The 27,589-nt window shown below is 41.9% G+C and overlaps 1 protein-coding gene across 1 annotated transcript in view; it reads left to right on the plus strand.

Annotated features, from left to right (window-relative positions):
• The window catches only part of TTN (titin), a gene marked incomplete at its 5' end in the record, with an annotated part of 276,293 nt that overhangs the window by 214,010 nt on the left and 34,694 nt on the right, over positions 1 to 27,589 (plus strand). Inside the window, 20 exons of the mRNA XM_079783141.1 lie at positions 61 to 360; positions 651 to 953; positions 1,443 to 1,718; positions 1,821 to 2,120; positions 2,212 to 2,514; positions 2,689 to 2,988; positions 3,447 to 3,734; positions 4,096 to 4,392; positions 4,481 to 4,783; positions 4,889 to 5,194; positions 6,058 to 6,345; positions 6,434 to 6,724; positions 6,815 to 7,102; positions 7,265 to 7,852; positions 7,943 to 8,047; positions 8,603 to 8,800; positions 8,888 to 9,184; positions 9,272 to 9,859; positions 9,949 to 10,251; positions 10,363 to 27,468. Of these exons, the coding sequence (XP_079639267.1) occupies positions 61 to 360; positions 651 to 953; positions 1,443 to 1,718; positions 1,821 to 2,120; positions 2,212 to 2,514; positions 2,689 to 2,988; positions 3,447 to 3,734; positions 4,096 to 4,392; positions 4,481 to 4,783; positions 4,889 to 5,194; positions 6,058 to 6,345; positions 6,434 to 6,724; positions 6,815 to 7,102; positions 7,265 to 7,852; positions 7,943 to 8,047; positions 8,603 to 8,800; positions 8,888 to 9,184; positions 9,272 to 9,859; positions 9,949 to 10,251; positions 10,363 to 27,468 (23,028 nt within the window). The remainder of the gene's footprint in view (positions 1 to 60; positions 361 to 650; positions 954 to 1,442; positions 1,719 to 1,820; positions 2,121 to 2,211; positions 2,515 to 2,688; positions 2,989 to 3,446; positions 3,735 to 4,095; positions 4,393 to 4,480; positions 4,784 to 4,888; positions 5,195 to 6,057; positions 6,346 to 6,433; positions 6,725 to 6,814; positions 7,103 to 7,264; positions 7,853 to 7,942; positions 8,048 to 8,602; positions 8,801 to 8,887; positions 9,185 to 9,271; positions 9,860 to 9,948; positions 10,252 to 10,362; positions 27,469 to 27,589) is intronic.

Consider the following 27,589-nt stretch of genomic DNA (forward strand, 5'->3'; position numbering starts at 1 on the left):
AATGCATGTCAATGAAGAGGCTGAGGAGACATGTACATCTGATGTTGTGGTTCTTTACAGATACTCCTGGACCTGTGTCTGATCTGAAAGTTTCGGACGTCACTAAAACATCATGTCACATTTCCTGGGCCCCTCCTGAGAATGATGGTGGGAGCCAGGTGACACATTATATTGTGGAGAAACGTGATGCAGAGAGAAAGACGTGGTCAACAGTTACCCCTGAAGTTAAGAAACTGAGCTTCCAAGTTACCAATCTTGTCCCTGGAAGTGAATATTTCTTCAGAGTAACTGCTGTCAATGAGTATGGCCCCGGCGTCCCTACAGATGTCCCCAAACCAGTGCTTGCATCAGATCCCCTAAGTAAGCAATATCCTTTCTTCCTCTTTTTAACTCCAGTCCCCTACGTTAGCAAGGTCAAGATACTGAAACATTTTGATCTACTATTGAAAGAGTTTTAATTCGTAGAAACCTATATATAGTACAAATAAATATCCAACTCACTCCTTAACTCACCTTGTACTATTTATTTTCAACATACCCTACAGTTTCCATGTACTTTGAAGCAAGTGTCATACTAAACATTTAAGTACATAAACAAATGGATTTGATTAGGTTACCTGGACAGTTTCTAAATCACGTTTTTCTTCTAGGTGAGCCGGATCCACCAAGGAAACTAGAAGTTACTGAAATGACCAAGAACAGTGCTACATTAGCCTGGTTACCTCCCCTGCGTGACGGAGGAGCTAAAATCGATGGCTATATCATAAGTTACAGAGAGGAAGAGCAGCCTGCAGATCGCTGGACAGAATACTCAGTGGTTAAAGATCTCAGCCTTGTCGTCACTGGCCTCAAGGAAGGAAAGAAGTACAAATTTAGAGTAGTGGCCAGAAATTCTGTTGGAGTCAGTTTGCCAAGAGAAGCCGAAGGAGTGTATGAAGCCAAAGAACAGCTGTGTAAGTAGTCATTGTCTCAACTTTATCCTGTGATAAAATTTATTAGAATTTTCTTTTCACATGTAGACATCTCTCCCTGAGGACTGTAGTTCCAGAAATAATTTACAGATAGTAGAAAACAGTGGTGTTGAAGCATTTTAGCCCATACACATTGTAAAAAAAAAAAACTATAACTCATGACATAGTACATATATATGTATGTATGTATATATAACATGGTATACACACACACACACACACACACACACACACACACACACATATAAAAGAAGTTTCTTGAAGCAACACCTATCTTTCTTCTGTATGTGGGGCTCATATTTTCTGTTCAATTCAATCTCATTCTTTTTAGAAAAATATTAGCTGTCATGCCAACATTAAATTGAACCCACTCATGAGTTGAAACCCACAATTTGAAACACACTAATATAATTCCCCACCAGAGGAAAATAATCTCCCCACAAAATTAATATATTTTTATTTTCCTTTTAGTGCCACCAAAGATCCTTATGCCAGAGCAAATTACTATTAAAGCGGGGAAGAAACTTCGAATTGAAGCCCATGTGTATGGAAAGCCTCATCCAACCTGTAAATGGAAAAAAGGAGAAGATGAAGTCGTCACATCCAGCCACCTGGCCGTGCATAAAACAGATACTTCTTCAATTCTGATAATAAAAGATGTTACTAGGAAAGACAGTGGTTATTATAGCCTCACTGCAGAGAACAGCTCTGGGACAGACACTCAGAAAATCAAAGTTACCGTCATGGGTAAGTTAAGCGTTAGCCAAACGGACATCTAAATATGAAGATCAAAAATATTTTTCCTATCAAATTCCTGTTCTTATGTTTCTTTCCTCTTGGTTCATGCAGATGCTCCTGGGCCCCCTCAGCCTCCGTTTGACATTTCTGACATAGACGCCGATGCTTGCTCCCTGTCGTGGCACATCCCGCTGGAGGATGGAGGCAGTAACATCACCAATTACATAGTGGAGAAGTGTGATGTAAGCCGAGGTGATTGGGTGACAGCACTAGCTTCAGTGACAAAAACTTCCTGCAGAATTGGAAAACTGATCCCAGGCCAGGAGTATGTCTTCCGGGTCCGTGCTGAAAATCGATTTGGCATTTCAGAGCCTCTCACGTCTCCAAAGATGTTGGCTAAGTTCCCATTTGGTATGTTTCTTTCAGGAAGAAAAAAATTATCTTTTCTTTCTAGTCTGCTACTTAAGGGAGAAATTGACATGTCCCTTGCTTTCATCTCTAGGTGTTCCTAGTGAACCAAAGAATGCACGAGTCACGAAAGTCAACAAAGACTGCATATTTGTGGCCTGGGACAGGCCAGACAGTGATGGAGGGAGCCCCATCACCGGTTACCTGATCGAACGCAAAGAAAGAAACAGTTTGCTGTGGGTGAAAGCTAATGATACTCCTGTCCGGTCAACTGAATACCCCTGTGTTGGCCTTATAGAAGGTCTTGAGTATTCATTCAGAATCTATGCCCTGAACAAAGCTGGATCCAGCCCACCCAGCAAACCAACAGAATATGTAACTGCAAGAATGCCAGTTGGTGAGTTTTTTGTGTGTTTTTTTTTCTAAGTATTACAGGGACACATTTAAATCTTGGAATCTCTGAAGACTACTATTTCCATTCAGGAATGTGTTCTGGGGGATAATGTGAAATATGGAACTTTAAAACTTTTGCCATTAAGAAAAACGCTGAGAATACCTCTTTTGGTTTTAGATCCTCCAGGAAAGCCTGAAGTTATCGATGTTTCCAAGAGTACTGTATCCCTCATCTGGGCTCGTCCAAAACATGATGGAGGCAGCAAAATTATTGGCTATTTCGTAGAAGCTTGCAAACTTCCTGGTGATAAGTGGGTACGGTGCAATACCACACCACACCAGATTCCCCAGGAAGAGTACACAGCTACTGGCTTAGAAGAGAATGCTCAGTATCAATTCAGAGCAATCGCCAAGACAGCAGTAAACATCAGCCAGCCTTCTGAACCTTCTGATCCAGTGACCATCCTCGCAGAAAATGGTAAGATTGTGTTGAGTATCAGAGGCGAAGGACAGCACTCATAATGTATATTTCTCCTAATAAAAAAGAAAATCTACATCTGTGGAGAAAAGAATAAAAATGATAGGTACTTTGTATATAGACATGAAAATTATATTATGGAGAATCTTAATCACATGTTAAACTAAAAATAGCAATTAAACTAAAAGACCATATCCTTTCAACCATACACTTTCACAGAAATATGACCCCCCAAAAAATGATTATAGTGAAAATTTCAGGATGTTGGCATTGTAAGTGATCTTTGTTTTTTTCTTTATATTTTCAGCATGATCGAATTTCTACCTTAAGCCTGCATTTCTTAATATGTTACTTCTAAAAATTCTGTCTTGAAAGACAGAGTATATGAATTTCCCACTTTTATTATGACATATAATATAGCTTTGCACGTATTAAATCCTTTTCTTTTTTTTTTCCAGTTCCTCCCAGGATAGAACTGGGTTTGTCTATGAAATCTTTGCTTACTGTCAAAGCTGGAACTAATGTCTGCCTGGATGCTACTGTTTTTGGGAAACCAACACCAACAGTCTCTTGGAAGAAGGATGACACACTGCTAAAACCAGCAGAAGGCATCAAAATGGCCAGGAAGCGGAACCTGTGCACCTTGGAGCTGTTCAGCGTGAACCGAAAGGACTCAGGAGACTATACCATTACTGCCGAAAATCCAAGTGGTTCCAAATCAGCCACCATTAAGCTTAAAGTGTTAGGTAATTAAAGCGCTTAACTAGAATCTCGTTTTATTTTGGCTAATGTGATGCAACAGAATTTACAAAATAATAATGAGGGAAGGTGCATATCCTAATGTATATTTTGTAGTCATAGAATTATTCTCATCACAGAACAACAGCATTTTAGGGCTGAAAAGAGCATTAGAGATTACATATTGCAGTTACCTAATTTCACATGTGAGGAAATTGTGGTTTTGAAAAATTAAGTGACTTCCAAGGTCATATGGGAGGTTAATGACAATATAAAGACTGCAGCCCAGGTTTCCAGACCTCCATTCTCCTCATGCCCCATTTCACGAGTGTTCGTGAAAGACTTCACTTTTCTCCCTTGTTCTTTCAGATAAACCAGGTCCTCCGGCATCTGTTAAAATCAACAAAATGTATTCGGACCGTGCAATGCTTTCTTGGGAACCTCCTCTTGAAGATGGAGGCTCAGAAATCACCAACTATATTGTTGACAAACGTGAAACAAGCAGACCCAACTGGGCCCAGGTCTCTGCGACTGTGCCCATCACCAGCTGCAGTGTGGAGAAACTGATAGAGGGCCACGAGTACCAGTTCCGAATTTGTGCTGAAAATAAATACGGAGTGGGCGATCCAATCTTAACTGAACCAGCAATTGCTAAAAACCCTTATGGTAGGAACATTTTCCTGTGGCTTTTCATTTTACTTTTTTCAGTGTTACCTTTTAGACGGGCTATTAACATTTCCATCACTCTCTGCAGACCCACCAGGACGCTGTGATCCTCCTGTCATTAGCAACATAACCAAAGATCACATGACAGTAAGCTGGAAACCACCAGCAGATGATGGCGGCTCACCCATCACTGGCTATTTGGTTGAAAAGCGGGAAACCCAGGCAGTTAACTGGACTAAGGTCAACAGGAAACCTGTCATAGAAAGAACTATCAAAGCAACAGGTCTCCAAGAAGGCACTGAATACGAGTTTCGAGTTACAGCCATAAATAAGGCTGGCCCAGGCAAGCCCAGTGATGCATCCAAAGCTGCTTACGCTCAGGACCCTCTGTGTAAGTTTTCATGAAAGAGTCTCTTATCCTGTGTTGTAATCAACTTTAAACAACCAGGAGTGAGGTTTTAATGAAAAAAAAAATTTTTTTATTATTTATCCTCAGATCCTCCTGGCCCACCAGCTTTTCCTAAAGTGTATGATACAACCCGTAGCTCTGTGAGTCTTTCTTGGGGCAAGCCTGCCTATGATGGTGGTAGCCCTATCATTGGTTACCTTGTTGAAGCAAAACGAGCTGACTCTGATAACTGGGTGAGGTGCAATTTACCGGATAAGCTACAGAAAACCCGCTTTGAGGTAACCGGCCTGATGGAAAACATAGAGTATCAGTTCCGCGTGTATGCCGTTAATAAGGTTGGATACAGTGACCCCAGTGATGTGCCAGACAATCACTGTCCAAAGGACATCCTAAGTAAGTACTACCAGAAAGAATACATCGAGCTTTCTCTTCAGTCATATTGTAAGGGGGCAGGGAGGGGGGCGGTATAGAACTCCCTTTTGTACATTTATTTGTTTATAGGCTTTGGAGTTGGTAATTCTAGGAGTACATTTTTGGAGAGCTGGGTTGGTAATTTGTGGTATTGTATAACAGGCCAAATGGAATGCAAAGTGATTTGTGGTTTTGAAAAGCTTTTCATACTTACATGAGAATGACATGTCTTCAAAAGAGTCTGGAATATAGGAATTTTATTCTGAGACTAAGGAGATATTTTTTTAACCAAGCAGTGAGCTATTATTCTTACAGGTTTTTATTTTCTCTTCTAGCCCACCCTTTTCCATAAATATGGATTGGAAGACTATCTGTCTTAACTTTTCTATTCACTCTGGTCCATAACCAACTCTTCCTTCATTTTGAATTACTTCTCTCTCATCCCCTATGTACTTTTATTCCTACAATAAAATAAAGAGAGTCAGAGTCTATAACAGAGTGCTTTCACTGAATATAGAAAAGAAAAATAAGAGCAGAAGAGAGCCAAGAACCAATCATTTACTTTTAATATGCAGAGTGTGAGAGTATGGAAGGTGTATGAGAAGATCCTCCAGGGAAAATTGGGTTTAGCCTACAGGATATTGGAAAATAGTAAGATCAACAATTGCTATAGAGTATTGAAATTGTTGACAAAAGTTTTGAGGATTATATTAAGGATTTTTTTTTTTAAGAACAAGAAATCAGTTCTAGAAAAGAAATGTATTTTAGAAGTGGTTAAGTCCAATCTTTGGAAATATGTTTGACCCATTAAATTATTTAACTTTCTTCACTCCAAAATTAAACAGTTCCACCTGAGGGAGAACTGGATGCTGATTTGAGGAAGACAATTATATTACGTGCTGGAGTTACATTGAGACTATATGTACCAGTAAAAGGACGCCCACCTCCAAAGATAACTTGGTCTAAACCAGGTGCCAATCTGAGAGAAAGGATTGGACTGGACATAAAGTCAACTGACTTTGACACTTTCTTGCGCTGTGAAAATGTGAACAAATATGATGCAGGAAAATATATCTTGACTCTGGAGAACAGCTGTGGTAAAAAGGAATATACCATTGTGGTGAAAGTGCTGGGTGAGTTGGTTTGAAACAAAATCATACATGCTAAAAATGCAATTCTATACCTTTTTTACATATTTATTTCTTCCTTACCATTTACCAGATACTCCTGGGCCACCTGTCAATGTGACTGTAAAGGAAATAAACAAAGATTCTGCTTATATTACTTGGGATCCTCCCATTATTGATGGTGGAAGCCCCATCATTAACTATGTGGTAGAAAAACGTGATGCAGAGAGGAAATCCTGGTCTACAGTGGCAACTGAGTGCCCCAAAACAAGCTTCAGGGTATCTAAATTGGAGGAGGGAAAGTCCTACTTCTTCAGAGTGTTTGCTGAAAATGAGTACGGCATTGGAGATCCTGGTGAAACACGTGATGCCGTCAAAGCTTCCGGTGAGCAAACGAGATGCTGCCCTGTCATTTTGAGTGGCATCTTACCTTGGTTATCTGGGGCTTAGACTTACCATTTCTCCTTTGCTTTAGAAACCCCTGGACCAGTTGTGGATCTGAAAGTGAGATCTGTAAATAAGTCATCTTGTACCATCGGCTGGAAAAAGCCTCGCAGCGATGGTGGAAGTAGAATTACCGGATATGTAGTTGATTTCCTAACTGAAGAAAATAAGTGGCAACGAGTTATGAAAGCATTAAACTTACAGTACTTTGCAAAAGATTTGATTGAAGGGAAGGAATATACCTTCAGGGTGAGTGCTGAGAATGAAAATGGAGAAGGAACGCCAAGCGAAATCATTGTCGTGGCAAAGGATGATGTTGGTAAGCCTTTTGCCCTGCACCTTCATTTTCTCTTTATTGTCAGCAAAAATACACTCTTAAGCCTTACTCACTGACTTCTATATAACTTCTTTACAAACTGTAGCAATATAAAAAGTTAATTGCTGGTCTTAAAAATAAAAATGTATCTCTGCTGTTTTCCAGTGGCTCCTGACCTTGACTTAAAGGATCTACCTGATTTGTGCTACTTGGCCAAAGAAAACAGCAACTTCCGTCTTAAGATCCCCATAAAAGGCAAGCCAGCTCCATCGGTGTCCTGGAAGAAAGGGGAAGATCCTCTAGCAACTGACACAAGAGTCAGTGTTGAGTCATCTGCAGTGAACACAACCCTTGTAGTACGTGACTGCCAAAAATCTGATGCTGGAAAATACACGATCACACTGAAAAATGTCGCTGGCACGAAGGAAGGAACTCTCTCTATAAAAGTTGTTGGCAAACCTGGCATCCCCACTGGGCCAATCAAATTTGATGAGGTCACAGCAGAAGCCATAACCTTAAAGTGGGGTCCTCCAAAAGACGACGGAGGCTCTGAAATCACCAACTATATCCTGGAGAAGAGAGATTCTGTAAACAACAAGTGGGTGACATGTGCCTCGGCTGTCCAGAAAACCACCTTTAGAGTAACCAGGCTTCATGAGGGTATGGAGTACACCTTCAGGGTCAGTGCCGAAAACAAATACGGTGTGGGAGAGGGCCTGAAGTCGGAGCCAATTGTTGCTAAACATCCTTTTGGTGAGTGTCTCAATATCAGAAAATATAAAGCAAAATGTGGTTTTGAGGAAGTTTCTTATTATAAATCTTCCATTACCATATATTTTCCAGATGTGCCCGATGCTCCCCCACCTCCCAATATTGTGGATGTCAGACACGATTCGGTATCTCTAACTTGGACAGACCCCAGGAAAACCGGTGGCTCTCCAATTACAGGTATTTATTTCACTCTTATTCTACAGCTTTCACATTAATGTTCCCTCCAAACCTTCCTCCCTGAAAACAAGTTGAATGTGTGCTCCTTATTTATATGGCACTGTCTGCCCATGCGTATTTTCCTTTCAGTACATCAGCATTCAGTACATTAAGCATTAATTAAACTAATTCATTAAGCTAATGCTTAATTTCATTGAAACCCTCATAATATAATAGTTTATAAAGAAAGGCTTTCTTAGTGATAATATCATTTTTTGTAAGTTAAAATTTTTCAACAAAAGGTATAATAAATAAATATGCATGTTCCCAGAGGAAAAAAATGGCATTATGCCTAGGTAATAAAAGTGTAGATGTTAGGAGACATCTGTAATACTTTAAACAATAAAGAATTTAAATTTTAAAAATAGTAAAAATTAAAAAAAAGTATAGATGTTAGCAAGAATGATTATCTCACATATCCATATATAAGTTATTTGAGCAAAAACACATATATTTCAAAATCAGGCTACATTTGGAAGTTCTATCTGAATTGACACATCACTGGGTCTCTTGTAGGGTATCATATCGAGTTCAAGGAAAGAAACAGCCTTTTGTGGAAGAGAGCTAACAAGACTCCTATTAGGATGAAAGAGTTCAGAGTGACAGGATTAACTGAAGGTCTGGAATATGAATTCCGAGTGATGGCGATCAACTTAGCAGGAGTAGGCAAGCCAAGCCTGCCATCAGAGCCAGTCGTGGCACTTGATCCCATTGGTAAGTCATTATATGAAGGAAAACCCAGGTGCATTTTCTGCATGAAAAAAAGCGTTGGTATTTGACTGTTTTCCCCCCATGTTTTAGATCCTCCTGGCAAGCCTGAGGTTATCAGTGTAACAAGGAACTCGGTGACTCTCATTTGGACTGAGCCCAAATACGATGGTGGTCATAAGTTGACTGGATACATAGTGGAGAAGCGGGACCTACCCTCCAAATCTTGGATGAAAGCTAACCATGTTAATGTCCCTGATTGTGCCTTTACTGTAACTGACCTTGTGGAAGGTGGAAAATATGAATTCAGAATTAGAGCAAAGAATACAGCAGGTGCTATCAGTGCTCCATCAGAAAGTACAGGAACCATTATTTGCAAGGATGAATATGGTAGGTCTATTTTACTTTTTGTGCACATAAAACATCAACTTAAGCCTCCTTCCTTTTGAGATTAAAATTTAATTTTTTTCTTTGCAGAGGCACCAACCATTGTCCTTGATCCTATGATAAAAGATGGGCTAACAGTGAAAGCAGGAGAGACCATTGTTTTGAGCGCCATTAGCATTCTTGGCAAACCCCTTCCAAAGTCAAGCTGGTCCAAGGCAGGAAAAGACATTAGACTATCAGATGTCGTTCAGATCACTTCCACCCCAACATCTTCCATGCTTGCTGTCAAGTATGCCACTAGAAAAGATGCTGGTGAATACACCATCACTGCTACCAATCCTTTTGGCACGAAGGAGGAACACGTGAAGGTAACCGTTCTCGATGTACCTGGTCCCCCAGGTCCCATTGAAATCAGTAATGTTTCTGCTGAAAAAGCAACGCTGACATGGACACCTCCCTTGGAAGATGGCGGCTCGCCAATTAAGTCCTATGTGCTTGAAAAGAGGGAAACCAGCCGACTCTTGTGGACAGTGGTTGCTGAAGATATTCAGTCTTGCAGGCATGTGGCAACCAAACTTATCCAAGGAAATGAGTACCTCTTCCGGGTCTCGGCTGTAAACCAGTATGGCAAAGGAGAACCTGTAGAGTCTGAACCTGTCAAAATGGTAGACAGATTTGGTACGTACAGCATGTAAGGGAATTGATCTGTTAATACTTACGGCAGAGTTTAGGGAACAGGGTTTCTCATAAATTTGCTTCCTTTTCAGGTCCCCCTGGCCCTCCTGAAAAACCAGAGGTATCGAATGTCACTAAAAACACTGCCACTGTCAGTTGGAAAAGACCAGCTGATGATGGTGGTAGTGAGATCACAGGATACCATGTGGAAAGGAGAGAAAAGAAAGGCTTGCGATGGGTGAGAGCAACCAAGACACCAGTTTCCGACCTCAGGTGCAAAGTCACCGGACTTCAGGAAGGAAACTCCTACGAATTCCGCGTCAGTGCAGAAAACAGAGCAGGAATTGGTCCACCTAGTGAGGCTTCGAATCTTGTTTTAATGAAAGATGCAGCATGTTAGTATTTACCTTTTTCAACACAGCTCATTTGAGGGTGCAAATATTTTATATAATTTAGCTAAAAGTCAAACTCTTAATATATATTTTTGTGTCTTGGTTTCCTTTCAGATCCTCCAGGACCACCTTCAAATGCACGTGTCACTGATACTACGAAGAAATCTGCTTCTTTAGCATGGGGCAAGCCTCATTATGATGGTGGACTTGAAATCACTGGCTATATTGTAGAGCATCAAAAAGTAGGAGAGGAGGCCTGGATAAAAGATACCACAGGAACTGCCCTCAGAATCACTGAGTTTGTTGTCCCTGATCTTCAGACTAAAGAAAAATACAATTTTAGAATCAGTGCCATCAATGATGCAGGTGTTGGGGAGCCAGCACTGGTTCCAGATGTAGAAATTGTGGAAAGGGAAATGGCTCCTGATTTCGAACTAGATGCTGAGCTTCGAAGAACCCTTGTTGTTAGAGCCGGACTCAGTATTAGAATATTTGTGCCAATCAAAGGTCGCCCTGCTCCTGAAGTGACATGGACCAAAGATGATATCAACCTTAAAACCCGAGCAAACATTGAAAACACAGAATCATTCACTCTTCTGATTATCCCAGAATGTAACAGATATGACACCGGTAAATTTGTGATGACTATCGAAAATCCTGCTGGGAAGAAAAGTGGCTTTGTCAACGTCAGAGTCTTGGATACACCAGGACCCGTTCTTAACCTGAGGCCTACTGACATCACAAAGGACAGTGTCACCCTGCACTGGGACCTCCCTCTGGTAGATGGGGGCTCACGTATAACAAACTATATTGTGGAGAAACGAGAAGCAACACGAAAATCTTACACCACAGTCTCCACTAAGTGCCATAAATGCACATACAAAGTTACTGGCTTGACCGAAGGATGTGAATACTTCTTCAGAGTGATGGCAGAGAATGAATACGGAATTGGTGTCCCAACAGAAACAACAGAACCTGTGAAAGCCTCCGAAGCACCTTTACCCCCAGAAAGTCTGAACATCATGGACATAACCAAGAGCACGGTCAGCCTGGCATGGCCCAAACCAAAACACGATGGTGGCAGTAAGATCACTGGCTATGTGATTGAAGCCCAGAGAAAAGGCTCTGACCAGTGGACCCACATTACAACCGTGAAAGGGTTAGAATGTGTGGTGAAGAATCTCACTGAAGGGGAAGAGTACACCTTCCAAGTGATGGCAGTGAACAGTGCAGGGCGAAGTGCCCCTAGAGAAAGCAGACCTGTCATTGTCAAGGAGCAGACAATGCTCCCAGAATTGGATCTCCGTGGCATTTATCAGAAATTAGTCATTGCCAGAGCTGGTGACAATATCAAAGTAGAAATCCCAGTGCTTGGTCGACCAAAGCCCACAGTGACATGGAAAAAAGGAGACCAGATTCTTAAACAGACACAGAGAGTTAATATTGAAAATACAGCGACGTCAACCATCTTAAATATCAATGAGTGTGTAAGAAGTGATAGTGGGCCCTATCCATTAACTGCAAGGAACATTGTAGGAGAGGTTGGTGATGTCATCACCATTCAAGTCCATGATATTCCAGGACCACTGACTGGACCAATCAAATTCGATGAAGTTTCATCTGATTTTGTAACCTTCTCTTGGGACCCACCTGAGAACGATGGAGGTGTACCAATAAGCAACTATGTAGTAGAAATACGACAGACTGACAGTACTACATGGACTGAATTAGCAAGCACTGTTATACGCACTACCTATAAAGCCACCCGCCTTACTACCGGAGTGGAATATCAATTCCGGGTAAAAGCTCAAAATAGATATGGAGTTGGACCAGGCATCACATCCGCATCAGTAGTTGCCAATTATCCATTTAAGGTTCCTGGGCCTCCTGGTACCCCTCAGGTAACTGCAGTTACCAAGGACTCAATGACAATTAGCTGGCATGAACCTCTCTCTGATGGTGGAAGCCCCATTTTAGGATACCACATTGAAAGAAAAGAACGAAATGGTATACTCTGGCAGACCGTGAGCAAAGCATTAGTACCAGGCAACATTTTCAAATCAACTGGACTTACAGATGGTATTGCTTATGAGTTCCGAGTGATTGCAGAAAACATGGCAGGCAAAAGCAAGCCGAGCAAGCCATCTGAACCCACGCTTGCTTTGGATCCCATCGATCCACCTGGGAAACCAGTTCCTCTTAATATTACTAGACACACCGTGACACTTAAATGGGCTAAGCCTGAATATACTGGAGGCTTTAAAATTACTAGTTATATAGTTGAAAAGAGAGACCTTCCTAATGGACGGTGGCTGAAGGCCAACTTCAGCAACATTTTGGAGAATGAATTTACAGTCAGTGGCCTAACAGAAGATGCTGCATATGAATTCCGCGTGATTGCCAAAAATGCTGCTGGTGCTATTAGTCCACCATCTGAGCCATCAGATGCTATCACGTGCAGGGATGACATTGAAGCACCAAGGATCATGGTGGATATTAGGTTTAAGGACACAATTATACTGAAAGCAGGTGAAGCATTCAAGCTGGAAGCTGATGTTTCAGGTCGCCCTCCTCCAACAATGGAATGGACCAAAGATGGAAAGGAACTGGAAGGCACAGGGAAATTAGAAATAAAAATTGCAGATTTCTCTACTAATCTGGTAAACAAGGATTCATCAAGAAGGGATGGTGGTGCCTATACCCTTACAGCAACTAATCCTGGGGGTTTTGCCAAACATATTTTCAATGTCAAAGTTCTTGATAGACCAGGCCCACCGGAAGGACCTTTAGTTGTATCCGATGTGACATCAGAAAAATGTGTATTGTCCTGGTTGCCTCCCCTGGATGATGGAGGTGCCAAAATTGATCATTATGTGGTTCAGAAACGTGAAACCAGCAGATTGGCATGGACAAATGTAGCCGCAGAAGTCCAAGTAACAAAACTAAAGGTTACTAAACTTTTGAAAGGCAATGAATACATCTTCCGCGTTATGGCAGTAAATAAATATGGGGTCGGAGAGCCACTGGAATCAGAACCTGTGCTTGCAGTGGATCCTTATGGACCCCCTGATCCACCCAAAAACCCTGAAGTCACAACTATTACTAAAGATTCAATGGTTGTCTGCTGGGGACATCCTGATTCTGATGGCGGAAGTGAAATCATAAACTATATTGTGGAACGGCGTGATAAAGCTGGGCAACGCTGGGTGAAATGCAACAAAAAAACTGTTACTGATTTAAGATTTAAAGTGTCTGGACTGACCGAAGGACATGAATATGAGTTCAGGATTATGGCTGAGAATGCTGCTGGAATTAGTGCACCAAGCTCTACCAGTCCATTTTATAAGGCTTGTGATGCTGTGTTTAAACCTGGCCCACCAGGTAACCCACGTGTTCTAGATTCAAGCAGATCATCCATTTCAATTGCTTGGAATAAACCCATCTATGATGGCGGCTCAGAAATCACCGGGTATATGGTGGAGATTGCCCTTCCAGAGGAAGATGAATGGCAGATTGTCACTCCACCAGCTGGACTCAAGGCAACTTCTTACACCATCACCAATCTCATAGAGAATCAGGAGTATAAAATCCGAATCTATGCCATGAATTCTGAAGGAATTGGAGAACCTGCACTTGTTCCTGGAACTCCAAAGGCTGAAGACAGGTTGCTGCCTCCAGAGATTGAACTGGATGCTGACCTGCGCAAAGTTGTTACTATAAGAGCTTGTTGTACCCTGAGACTTTTTGTTACAATCAAAGGCAGGCCTGCGCCTGAGGTGAAGTGGAGCCGGGAACATGGAGAATCTTTGGATAAAGCCAGCATTGATTCCACAAGCTCTTACACCCTGCTTATTGTTGGAAATGTAAACAGATTCGACAGTGGCAAATACATACTAACCTTAGAAAACAGCTCAGGCAGCAAATCTGCATTTGTCAATGTTAGAGTACTGGATACACCAGGCCCTCCACAGGATCTGAAGGTAAAGGAGGTCACTAAGACATCTGTCACGTTGACATGGGAGCCTCCTCTCATTGATGGAGGTTCAAAAATAAAGAACTACATTGTTGAAAAGCGGGAATCAACAAGAAAAGCATATTCAACTGTTGCAACAAATTGCCACAAGACTTCCTGGAAGGTAGACCAGCTTCAAGAAGGCTGCAGTTACTATTTCAGGGTTCTTGCTGAAAATGAATACGGCATCGGACTGCCTGCTGAAACTGCAGAATCTGTGAAAGCATCAGAACGACCTCTTCCTCCAGGCAAAATAACTTTGGTGGATGTCACAAGAAACAGTGTGTCGCTTTCTTGGGAGAAACCAGAGCATGATGGAGGCAGCCGAATTCTAGGCTATATTGTAGAGATGCAGAGCAAAGGCAGTGACAAATGGGTCACGTGTGCCACGGTCAAAGTCACTGAAGCCACTATAACTGGATTAATTCAGGGTGAAGAATACTCTTTCCGTGTTTCAGCTCAGAATGAAAAGGGCATCAGTGATCCTAGACAACTGAGTGTGCCAGTAATTGCCAAAGATCTTGTCATTCCACCAGCCTTCAAACTCCTCTTCAATACTTTCACTGTACTGGCAGGTGAAGACCTAAAAGTTGATGTTCCATTCGTTGGACGTCCTCCACCAGCTGTAACCTGGCTTAAAGATGAGGTGCCACTGAAGCAGACAACTAGAGTAAATGCAGAGAGCACAGAAAATAATTCATTATTGACAATAAAGGAAGCCTGCCGAGAAGATGTTGGACATTACACGGTTAAACTGACAAACTCAGCTGGTGAAGCCACTGAAATTCTTAATATTGTTGTTCTTGACAAACCAGGGCCTCCAACTGGACCAGTTAAAATAGATGAAGTGACGGCTGATAGTATTACTCTTTCCTGGGGCCCACCTAAATATGATGGTGGAAGTTCTATCAATAATTACATTGTAGAAAAACGGGACACTTCCACAACCACCTGGCAAATTGTGTCAGCTACTGTTGCAAGGACAACAATAAAAGCTTGCAGATTAAAGACTGGATGTGAATATCAGTTTAGGATTGCAGCTGAAAACAGATATGGAAAGAGCACCTACCTCAATTCAGAGCCTATTGTAGCTCAGTATCCATTTAAAGTTCCTGGTCCTCCTGGCACACCATTTGTAACGCTCTCCTCCAAGGACAGCATGGAAGTACGATGGAACGAGCCAGTCAATGATGGAGGTAGCAAAGTCATTGGCTATCATCTAGAACGCAAGGAAAGAAATAGCATCCTCTGGGTTAAGTTGAATAAAACGCCTATTCCTCAAACCAAGTTTAAAACAACTGGCCTTGAGGAAGGCATTGAATATGAATTTAGAGTCTCTGCAGAGAACATTGTGGGCATTGGCAAGCCAAGCAAAGTGTCAGAATGCTACGTAGCTCGTGACCCATGTGATCCACCAGGGCGGCCAGAGGCAATCATTGTCACACGGAATTCTGTGACTCTTCAGTGGAAGAAACCCACCTATGATGGCGGAAGCAAGATCACTGGTTATATTGTTGAGAAGAAAGAACTACCTGAGGGCCGTTGGATGAAAGCTAGTTTTACAAATGTCATTGACACTCAATTTGAAGTAACTGGCCTAGTTGAAGATCATAGGTATGAGTTCCGGGTTATAGCTCGAAATGCTGCAGGCGTGTTGAGCGAGCCATCAGAAAGCACAGGAGCAATAACAGCAAGAGATGAGGTAGATCCACCACGAATAAGTATGGATCCCAAATACAAAGAAACAATTGTGGTCCATGCTGGTGAATTCTTCAAGATTGATGCAGATGTTCGTGGCAAACCAATACCAACTACTCAATGGATAAAAGGTGATCAGGAGCTATCAAATACAACTCGATTAGAAATAAAGAGCACTGACTTTGCCACCAGTCTCAGTGTAAAGGATGCAGTACGTGTTGACAGTGGAAATTACATACTGACGGCCAAAAATGTTGCAGGCGAGAGATCGGTTACTGTAAATGTCAAAGTTCTTGATAAACCAGGGCCACCTGAAGGACCTGTTGTTATAACAGGAGTTACAGCAGAAAAATGCACACTGGCTTGGAAACCCCCACTACAGGATGGTGGGAGTGATATCATAAATTATATTGTGGAAAGGAGAGAAACCAGCCGCTTAGTTTGGACTGTGGTTGATGCCAATGTGCAAACTCTCAGCTGCAAGGTGACTAAGCTTCTTGAAGGCAATGAATATATGTTTCGTATAATGGCTGTAAACAAATATGGTGTTGGTGAACCTCTTGAATCTGAGCCAGTAATTGCTAAGAATCCATTTGTAGTACCAGATGCACCAAAGGCTCCAGAAATCACGGCAGTGACCAAGGACTCAATGATTGTTGTATGGGAAAGGCCAGCTTCTGATGGTGGCAGTGAAATTCTTGGATATGTTCTTGAAAAACGAGATAAAGAGGGCATTCGATGGACAAGATGCCACAAACGTTTGATTGGGGAATTGCGCTTGAGGGTAACTGGACTCATAGAAAATCACAGTTATGAATTCAGAGTGTCAGCTGAGAATGCTGCTGGACTTAGTGAACCAAGCCCACCTTCAGCTTACCAAAAGGCTTGTGATCCCATTTATAAACCAGGACCCCCAAACAATCCAAAAGTCACAGATATTACCAGATCTTCTGTCTTCCTTTCTTGGAGCAAACCAATATATGATGGTGGCTGTGAAATTCAAGGATACATTGTTGAACAATGTGATGTGAGTGTTGGTGAATGGACAATGTGCACTCCACCAACTGGAATCAATAAAACAAACTTAGAAGTAGAGAAGCTGTTGGAAAAGCATGAGTACAACTTCCGCATCTGTGCTGTTAATAAAGCTGGAGTTGGAGAACATGCTGATGTCCCTGGACCTATTCTAGTGGAAGAAAAATTGGAAGCACCAGACATTGATCTTGACCTAGAACTAAGGAAAATTATAAATATAAGGGCAGGTGGCTCCTTAAGGTTATTTGTTCCTATTAAAGGTCGTCCTACACCAGAAGTGAAATGGGGGAAAATGGATGGTGAAATCCGAGATGCAGCTATAATTGATGTCACTAGCAGTTTCACCTCCCTTGTTCTTGACAATGTCAACCGATATGATAGTGGGAAATATACACTCACCTTAGAAAACAGCAGTGGAACAAAGTCTGCCTTTGTTACTGTGAGAGTCCTAGACACACCAAGTCCACCTGTTAACCTGAAAGTCACAGAAATCACAAAAGACTCAGTATCCATTACCTGGGAACCTCCTTTGCTGGATGGTGGCTCCAAAATAAAAAATTACATTGTTGAGAAACGCGAAGCCACAAGAAAATCATATGCTGCAGTTGTAACAAATTGCCATAAGAATTCTTGGAAAATTGATCAGCTCCAAGAAGGTTGCAGTTATTACTTTAGAGTCACAGCTGAAAATGAGTATGGCATTGGTCTTCCTGCCCGCACTGCTGATCCAATTAAGGTTGCAGAAGTCCCACAACCTCCAGGAAAAATAACTGTGGATGATGTCACCAGAAACAGTGTCTCCTTGAGTTGGACAAAGCCTGAACATGATGGTGGCAGTAAAATAATTCAGTATATTGTGGAAATGCAAGCTAAACACAGTGAGAAATGGTCAGAGTGTGCACGAGTCAAGTCCCTTGAAGCAGTAATTACCAACCTAACTCAGGGAGAAGAATATCTTTTTAGAGTTGTTGCTGTAAATGAAAAGGGGAGAAGTGACCCTAGGTCCCTTGCAGTTCCAATAGTTGCCAAAGATCTGGTCATTGAGCCAGATGTAAGACCTGCATTCAATAATTATAGTGTACAGGTTGGACAAGATTTGAAAATAGAAGTGCCAATTTCTGGACGTCCTAAGCCAACCATTACATGGACGAAAGACGGTGCTCCACTGAAGCAGACTACAAGAGTCAATGTTACAGATTCACTTGACCTCACTGTACTCAGTATTAAAGAAACTCATAAGGATGATGGTGGACAGTATGGAATCACAGTTGCTAATATTGTTGGTCAGAAAACAGCATCCATTGAAATTATAACTCTAGATAAACCTGATCCTCCAAAAGGACCTGTTAAATTTGATGAAGTCAGTGCCGAAAGTATTACATTATCTTGGGAACCTCCATTATATACCGGGGGTTGCCAGATAACCAACTACATTGTTCAGAAAAGAGATACAACCACCACGGTATGGGAAGTTGTTTCTGCTACTGTTGCCAGAACTACACTCAAAGTAACCAAACTGAAAACTGGTACGGAATACCAATTCAGAATATTTGCTGAAAACAGATATGGACAAAGCTTTGCTTTGGACTCTAGTCCAATTGTAGCTCAATATCCCTACAAAGAACCTGGCCCTCCAGGCACACCATTTGTCACAGCCATTTCCAAAGATTCCATGGTTGTACAGTGGCATGAACCAATCAATAATGGCGGAAGCCCAGTTATAGGTTACCACCTTGAAAGAAAGGAAAGAAATAGTATTTTGTGGACAAAAGTCAACAAAACTATTATTCATGACACCCAGTTTAAAGCAGTCAACCTTGAAGAAGGCATTGAATATGAATTCAGAGTTTATGCTGAAAATATTGTTGGTGTAGGCAAAGCAAGCAAGAATTCTGAATGCTATGTAGCGAGAGATCCCTGTGACCCACCAGGAACCCCAGAAGCAATAATTGTTAAAAGAAATGAGATCACTTTACAATGGACCAAACCCGTATATGATGGTGGAAGTATGATTACAGGTTACATCGTAGAAAAACGTGATTTGCCTGAGGGTCGTTGGATGAAAGCTAGTTTCACAAATGTCATTGAAACTCAATTTACTGTGTCAGGTCTTACTGAAGATCAAAGATATGAATTCAGAGTCATTGCAAAGAATGCAGCTGGTACAGTAAGTAAACCCTCTGACAGTACCGGACCAATAACTGCCAAGGATGAGGTTGAACTCCCACGAATTTCAATGGACCCAAAATTCAGAGACACAATTGTGGTGAATGCTGGAGAAACATTCAGGCTTGAGGCTGATGTCCATGGAAAGCCCCTGCCTACCATTGAGTGGTTAAGGGGAGATAAAGAAGTTGAAGAATCTGCTAGATGTGAAATAAAAAACACAGATTTCAAGGCTTTACTTATTATAAAGGATGCCATTAGAATTGATGGTGGACAGTATATTTTAAGAGCCTCCAATGTTGCAGGTTCTAAGTCATTCCCGGTAAATGTGAAAGTGTTAGATAGACCGGGACCTCCAGAAGGACCAGTTCAGGTTACTGGAGTCACTGCTGAAAAATGCACTTTAACCTGGTCTCCACCACTGCAAGATGGTGGCAGTGACATTTCTCACTATGTTGTTGAAAAGAGAGAAACGAGTCGACTTGCCTGGACTGTGGTGGCTTCCCAAGTTGTGACCAACTCTCTGAAAGTAACCAAACTCTTAGAAGGAAATGAATATATTTTCCGTATAATGGCTGTCAACAAATATGGTGTTGGAGAGCCTTTGGAATCTGCACCGGTACTCATGAAAAATCCGTTTGTGCTCCCTGGACCACCAAAAAGCCTGGAAGTCACGAACATTGCCAAGGACTCCATGACTGTCTGTTGGAACCGTCCAGATAGTGATGGTGGAAGTGAGATTATAGGTTACATTGTAGAGAAAAGAGACAGAAGTGGCATTAGGTGGATAAAATGTAATAAACGCCGCATTACGGATTTGCGTCTAAGAGTGACGGGATTAACAGAAGATCATGAGTATGAATTCCGAGTCTCTGCAGAAAACGCTGCTGGAGTTGGAGAACCAAGTCCAGCGACAGTTTATTATAAGGCTTGCGATCCCGTGTTTAAACCTGGCCCACCCACCAATGCACACGCTGTAGACACCACTAAAAATTCAATTACAGTTGCCTGGGGTAAACCCATCTATGACGGTGGCAGTGAAATCCTGGGATATGTAGTAGAAATCTGTAAAGCAGACGAAGAGGAATGGCAAATAGTTACTCCACCAACTGGCCTGAAAGTCACTCGATTTGAAATTTCAAAACTCATTGAACACCAAGAGTATAAAATACGAGTCTGTGCCCTCAATAAAGTTGGCTTAGGTGAGGCTACATCAGTTCCTGGTACTGTGAAACCAGAAGATAAACTTGAAGCACCTGAACTTGACCTTGATTCTGAATTGAGGAAAGGGATTGTTGTAAGAGCTGGTGGATCTGCCAGAATTCACATCCCATTCAAAGGCCGTCCAACACCTGAGATCACTTGGTCTCGAGAGGAAGGTGAATTCACAGATAAGGTTCAAATTGAAAAGGGAGAAAACTATACCCATCTATCAATAGATAACTGTGATAGAAATGATGCTGGGAAATATATTCTCAAGCTGGAAAACAGCAGTGGATCTAAATCTGCTTTTGTGACTGTGAAAGTTCTGGATACCCCAGGACCACCACAGAATTTGACAGTCAAAGAAGTGAAAAAAGACTCTGTCATCCTGGTGTGGGAACCACCCATCATTGATGGAGGTGCAAAGATCAAGAACTATGTTATTGACAAACGTGAGTCAACCAGAAAAGCGTATGCTAATGTGAGCAATAAATGCAGCAAAACAAGCTTTAAAGTTGAGAATCTTACAGAAGGATCCATTTATTACTTTAGAGTTATGGCTGAAAATGAATTTGGAGTTGGTGTTCCAGTAGAAACTGTTGATGCTGTAAAAGCTGCTGAACCTCCTTCCCCACCAGGAAAGGTTACACTCACTGACGTGTCTCAAACCAGTGCGTCGCTTATGTGGGAGAAACCTGAACATGATGGTGGTAGCAGAATCCTGGGGTATGTTGTTGAAATGCAGCCCAAGGGAACTGAAAAATGGAGTGTTGTGGCTGAATCCAAAGTCTGTAATGCAGTTGTTACTGGTTTGAGTTCTGGACAAGAGTATCAGTTCCGTGTCAAGGCTTACAATGAGAAGGGAAAAAGTGATCCAAGAGTGCTTGGTGTTCCGGTCATAGCCAAGGACTTGACTATACAGCCTAGTCTTAAGTTGCCATTTAACACATATACTGTCCAAGCTGGAGAAGATCTTAAAATCGAAATTCCAGTTATTGGCCGACCAAGACCTAAAATTTCATGGATCAAAGATGGTGATACTCTTAAACAGACAACAAGAGTAAATATTGAGGAAACAGCTACTTCCACTATTTTGCACATTAAAGAAAGTAACAAAGATGACTTTGGAAAATACACCATAACAGCAACAAATAGTGCAGGTGAGGCAACAGAAAATCTCAGCATTATCGTTTTGGAAAAGCCTGGACCTCCAGTTGGACCGGTTCGGTTTGATGAAGTTAGTGCAGACTTTGTGGTCATCTCTTGGGAACCTCCAGCCTATACTGGTGGCTGCCAAATAAGCAACTACATTGTAGAAAAGCGCGATACAACCACTACCACTTGGCAGATGGTATCAGCAACAGTTGCAAGAACAACAATTAAAATAAGCAAACTGAAAACAGGCACAGAATACCAGTTTAGAATTTTTGCTGAAAACAGGTATGGAAAAAGCACCTCTCTGGATTCTAAACCAGTTGTTGTACAATATCCATTTAAAGTACCTGGACCACCTGGAACTCCTTTTGTGACATCAATCTCAAAAGATCAAATGCTTGTTCAGTGGCATGAGCCAGTTAATGATGGAGGTAGCAAAGTTATTGGCTATCATCTTGAACAGAAAGAAAAGAACAGCATTTTATGGATCAAATTAAATAAGAGTCCCATTCAAGATACCAAATTCAAAACAACGGGGCTTGATGAAGGCCTTGAGTATGAGTTCAAAGTTTCTGCTGAAAATATTGTTGGCATCGGTAAGCCTAGCAAAGTGTCCGAATGTTTTGTTGCTCGTGATCCATGTGACCCACCTGGTCGCCCTGAAGCCATTGTTATTACAAGGAACAGCGTCACACTAACATGGAAGAAACCTGCCTACGATGGTGGTAGCAAAATAACAGGTTACATTGTGGAAAAGAAAGACCTACCTGATGGCCGTTGGATGAAAGCCAGCTTTACCAATGTATTAGAGACTGAATTTACAGTGAGTGGACTTGTGGAAGACCAAAGATCTGAATTTAGAGTAATTGCAAGAAATGCAGCTGGCAACTTTAGTGAACCATCTGAAAGCACGGGTGCCATTACTGCAAGAGATGAAATTGATGCACCAAACGCCTCACTGGATCCAAAATATAGAGATGTCATCATTGTTCACGCAGGAGAGACTTTTGTCCTTGAAGCTGATATCCGCGGCAAACCTATACCTGATGTTGTTTGGCTAAAAGATGGAAAAGAGATTGAAGAAACAGCTGCTAGAATGGAAATCAAATCGACTATTCAGAAAACAAGCCTCGTTGTCAAAGACTGCATACGTACTGATGGAGGACAATACATTCTGAAACTGAGCAATGTAGGCGGTACAAAGTCTATACCAATCACTGTAAAGGTACTTGACAGGCCAGGGCCTCCTGAAGGGCCTCTCAAAGTTTCTGGGGTTACTGCTGAAAAATGTTACCTGGCATGGAATCCACCTTTACAAGACGGCGGTGCTAATATTTCACATTACATCATTGAAAAGAGAGAGACAAGCAGGCTTTCCTGGACCCAGGTTTCAACTGAGGTACAGGCCCTTAACTACAAAGTCACTAAACTTCTTCCTGGTAATGAGTACATTTTCCGTGTCATGGCTGTTAATAAGTATGGCATTGGAGAGCCCTTGGAATCTGAGCCTGTCATAGCCTGTAATCCTTATAAGCCACCAGGTCCTCCTTCACCACCTGAAGTCTCAGCAATCACCAAAGATTCTATGGTGGTAACATGGACACGCCCAGTGGATGACGGAGGTGCTGAAATTGAGGGTTATATTCTTGAAAAACGAGATAAGGAAGGCATCAGATGGATCAAGTGTAACAAGAAAACACTAACAGACCTCCGAATGAGGGTAACTGGCCTCACCGAAGGTCATTCCTATGAATTCAGAGTTGCTGCTGAAAATGCAGCTGGTGTGGGTGAACCTAGTGAGCCATCTGTTTTCTATCGTGCATGTGATGCTTTGTACCCACCAGGTCCACCAAGTAATCCAAAAGTGACAGACACTTCCAGGTCCTCTGTCTCCCTGGCATGGAATAAGCCAATTTACGATGGTGGTGCACCTGTTAAGGGCTATGTTATTGAAGTCAAAGAAGCCACTGCTGATGAATGGACAACTTGCACTCCACCAACAGGATTACAAGGAAAGCAGTTCACAGTGACTGAGCTTAAAGAAAATACTGAATATAATTTCCGTATTTGTGCCATCAATTCTGAAGGTGTAGGTGAACCTGCAACTATACCTGGTTCGGTCGTTGCTCAAGATCGGCTAGAGCCACCAGAAATAGAACTTGATGCTGATCTCAGAAAGGTGGTCATTCTCCGTGCAAGTACTACTTTACGCTTATTTGTCACTATCAAAGGTCGACCGGAACCTGAAGTTAAATGGGAAAAGGCTGATGCCATTCTCACTGAGAGGGCCCAGATTGAGGTGACCAGCTCATATACAATGTTGGTCATTGATAATGTTACCAGATTTGACAGTGGCCGGTATAATCTGACACTAGAAAATAACAGTGGCTCCAAAACGGCTTTTGTTAATGTCAGAGTTCTTGACTCACCAAGTGCCCCAGAGAATTTGACTGTAAGAGAAGTGAAGAAAGACTCGGTGACATTGTCTTGGGAACCACCACTTATTGATGGAGGAGCTAAGATTACAAACTACATCGTCGAAAAACGAGAAGCTACAAGGAAAGCATATGCTACCGTGACAAACAATTGCACTAAAAACACTTTTAAAATTGAAAATCTACAAGAAGGATGTTCTTACTACTTCCGAGTCTTGGCGTCCAATGAATATGGGATTGGTTTGCCAGCTGAAACAACTGAGCCCATCAAAGCGTCTGAACCACCCCTCCCACCTGGAAGAGTAACTCTTGTTGATGTGACTCGTAACACAGCTACAATTAAATGGGAAAAACCAGAAAGTGACGGTGGCAGCAAAATTACTGGTTATGTAGTTGAAATGCAGACTAAAGGGAGTGAGAAATGGAGCACTTGCACACAGGTTAAGACTCTAGAAGCAACTGTATCTGGCCTAACTACAGGAGAAGAGTATGTCTTCAGGGTAGCTGCAGTTAATGAAAAAGGAAGAAGTGATCCAAGACAACTCGGAGTGCCAGTAATTGCAAGGGATATTGAAATAGAGCCTTCAGTTGAGCTTCCTTTCAATACTTTCAATGTAAAAGCTAGAGACCAGCTTAAGATTGACATTCCATTCAAAGGAAGACCTCAAGCTACGATAAGCTGGAAAAAAGATGGCCAGATTCTTAAGGAGACAACCAGAGTCAATGTTACTTCTTCAAAGACTGTAACATCACTGTCTATTAAGGAAGCTTCAAGGGAAGATGTTGGAACTTACGAATTATGTGTTTCAAACAGTGCTGGGTCCATAACAGTTCCTATTACAGTAATTGTCCTTGACAAACCAGGACCTCCAGGACCTATACATATTGATGAGGTTAGCTGTGACAATATAACTATTTCTTGGAATCCTCCAGAATATGATGGTGGCTGCCAAATTAGCAATTATATTGTTGAAAAGAGAGAAACTACTTCCACAACATGGCATGTAGTTTCACAAGCAGTTGCAAGAACATCCATTAAAATAGTGCGTCTGACAACAGGGAGTGAGTATCAGTTCCGTGTTTGTGCAGAAAACCGCTATGGAAAGAGCTCCTACAGTGAATCTTCAGCTGTTGTTGCAGAGTATCCATTCAGTCCCCCAGGGCCTCCTGGTACACCTAAAGTTGTGCATGCCACAAAATCTACCATGCTGGTCAGCTGGCAAGTACCAGTTAATGATGGAGGAAGTCAAGTAATTGGATATCACCTTGAGTATAAAGAAAGAAGCAGCATTCTTTGGTCAAAAGCAAATAAAATTCTCATCCCCAATACTCAAATGAAAGTCTCCGGCCTTGATGAAGGACTGATGTATGAGTACCGTGTATATGCTGTGAATATTGCTGGAATCGGCAAATGCAGTAAAGCTTGTGAACCAGTCCCTGCACGAGATCCCTGTGACCCTCCTGGACAACCTGAAGTCACAAATATCACAAGAAAATCAGTGTCACTTAAATGGTCTAAACCACGTTATGATGGTGGAGCTAAGATCACAGGATACATTATTGAACGTAGAGAACTACCAGATGGCCGGTGGCTGAAGTGCAATTTTACTAACGTACAAGAAACATACTTTGAAGTAACTGAACTTACTGAAGATCAGCGTTATGAATTCCGGGTTTTTGCAAGGAATGCTGCTGACTCAGTTAGTGAACCCTCTGAATCCACTGGACCTATTACAGTTAAAGACGATGTTGAGGCTCCAAGAATTATGATGGATGTCAAGTTCCGAGATGTTATTGTTGTCAAAGCTGGAGAAGTCCTTAAGATAAATGCTGACATTGCAGGGCGACCTCTGCCAGTAGTTTCCTGGACCAAGGATGGTGTAGAAATTGAAGAAAGGGCAAGAACAGAAATTGTCTCAACGGACTTTCATACTTCATTAACAGTGAAAGACTGTGTCAGACGAGACACTGGGCAGTACGTACTAACAGTGAAGAATGTTGCAGGAACTCGGTCTATGGCAGTTAATTGCAAAGTCCTTGATAAGCCTGGCCCACCAGCAGGACCGATTGAGATAAATGGCCTCACCTCTGAGAAATGCTCTCTTTCCTGGGGACCGCCCCAAGAAGATGGCGGTGCAAGTATCGACCATTACATTGTAGAAAAACGTGAAACAAGCCGCCTTGCATGGACAATATGTGAAGGAGAGTTAAAGACAACATCCTGTAAAATCACCAAATTACTCAAAGGCAATGAATACATCTTTAGAGTAACAGGTGTTAATAAATATGGTGTTGGTGAGCCCCTAGAGAGTGTGGCTGTAAAGGCACTAGACCCATTTACAGTCCCAAGTCCTCCCACATCTTTGGAAATTACATCTGTGACCAAAGAGTTCATGACACTTTGCTGGTCGAGACCTGAGAGCGATGGAGGGAGTGAGATCTCTGGATATATCATTGAAAGGCGAGAGAAAAATGGTCTACGATGGGTGCGTGTAAACAAAAAACCAGTTTATGATTTGAGAGTGAAATCAACAGGACTCCGGGAAGGATGTGAATATGAGTATAGGGTTTTTGCAGAAAATGCTGCTGGCCTAAGCCTTCCAAGTGAAACATCTCCCTTAATTCGGGCAGAAGATCCAGTGTTCTTACCATCTCCTCCATCCAAACCGAAAGTTGTAGACTCTGGCAAGACAAATATAACTATTAGCTGGGTTAAGCCTTTATTTGATGGTGGAGCCCCAATAACTGGATACACTGTAGAATACAAAACATCCGATGAAACTGACTGGACAATTGCCATTCAGAGCTTAAGAGGCACAGAATATACAATAAATGGACTAACAACAGGAGCCGAATATATTTTCAGAGTAAGATCTGTCAATAAGATGGGTGCTAGTGATCCCAGCGATAGTTCTGATCCCCAGATAGCAAAAGAAAGAGAAGAAGAACCTGTATTTGATCTTGACAGTGAAATGAAGAAGACCTTGATTGTCAAGGCTGGTTCCTCATTCACCATGACTGTGCCTTTCCGAGGAAGACCAATACCCAATGTCTCATGGAGTAAACCAGACACTGACCTCCGCATTCGAGCTTATATTGATTCCACGGACTCTCGTACCTCACTTACTATTGAAAATGCCAACCGAAATGATTCTGGAAAATACACATTAACAATTCAGAATCATTTGAATGCTGCTTCACTGACCTTAGTTGTCAAAGTTTTAGATTCTCCTGGTCCTCCAGCCAATATTTCTGTACATGATGTCACCAAAGAGTCTGCTGTGGTATCCTGGGATGTGCCTGAAAACGATGGTGGAGCACCAGTGAAGAATTACCACATAGAAAAACGTGAGGCCAGTAAGAAAGCATGGGTCTCTGTAACCAACAATTGTAACCGCCTCTCCTACAAAGTTACCAACCTACAAGAAGGGGCGATCTACTACTTCAGAGTCTTTGGAGAAAATGAGTTTGGTGTTGGTGCACCAGCTGAAACACAGGAAGGAGTAAAAATAACAGGTATGTTTTAAGAACAAAGAAAATCTGCAAATTCATATTAATTTTCCTAGAATAGTGTGAATCATTCTAATTACTGTTTAATCTTAAATGCTTTTGGTTCACACCTCAAATAATTTAAACA

This window comes from Cnephaeus nilssonii, assembly GCF_951640355.1.
Source record: "Cnephaeus nilssonii genome assembly, chromosome: 10".
Classification (NCBI taxonomy): domain Eukaryota; kingdom Metazoa; phylum Chordata; class Mammalia; order Chiroptera; family Vespertilionidae; genus Cnephaeus; species Cnephaeus nilssonii.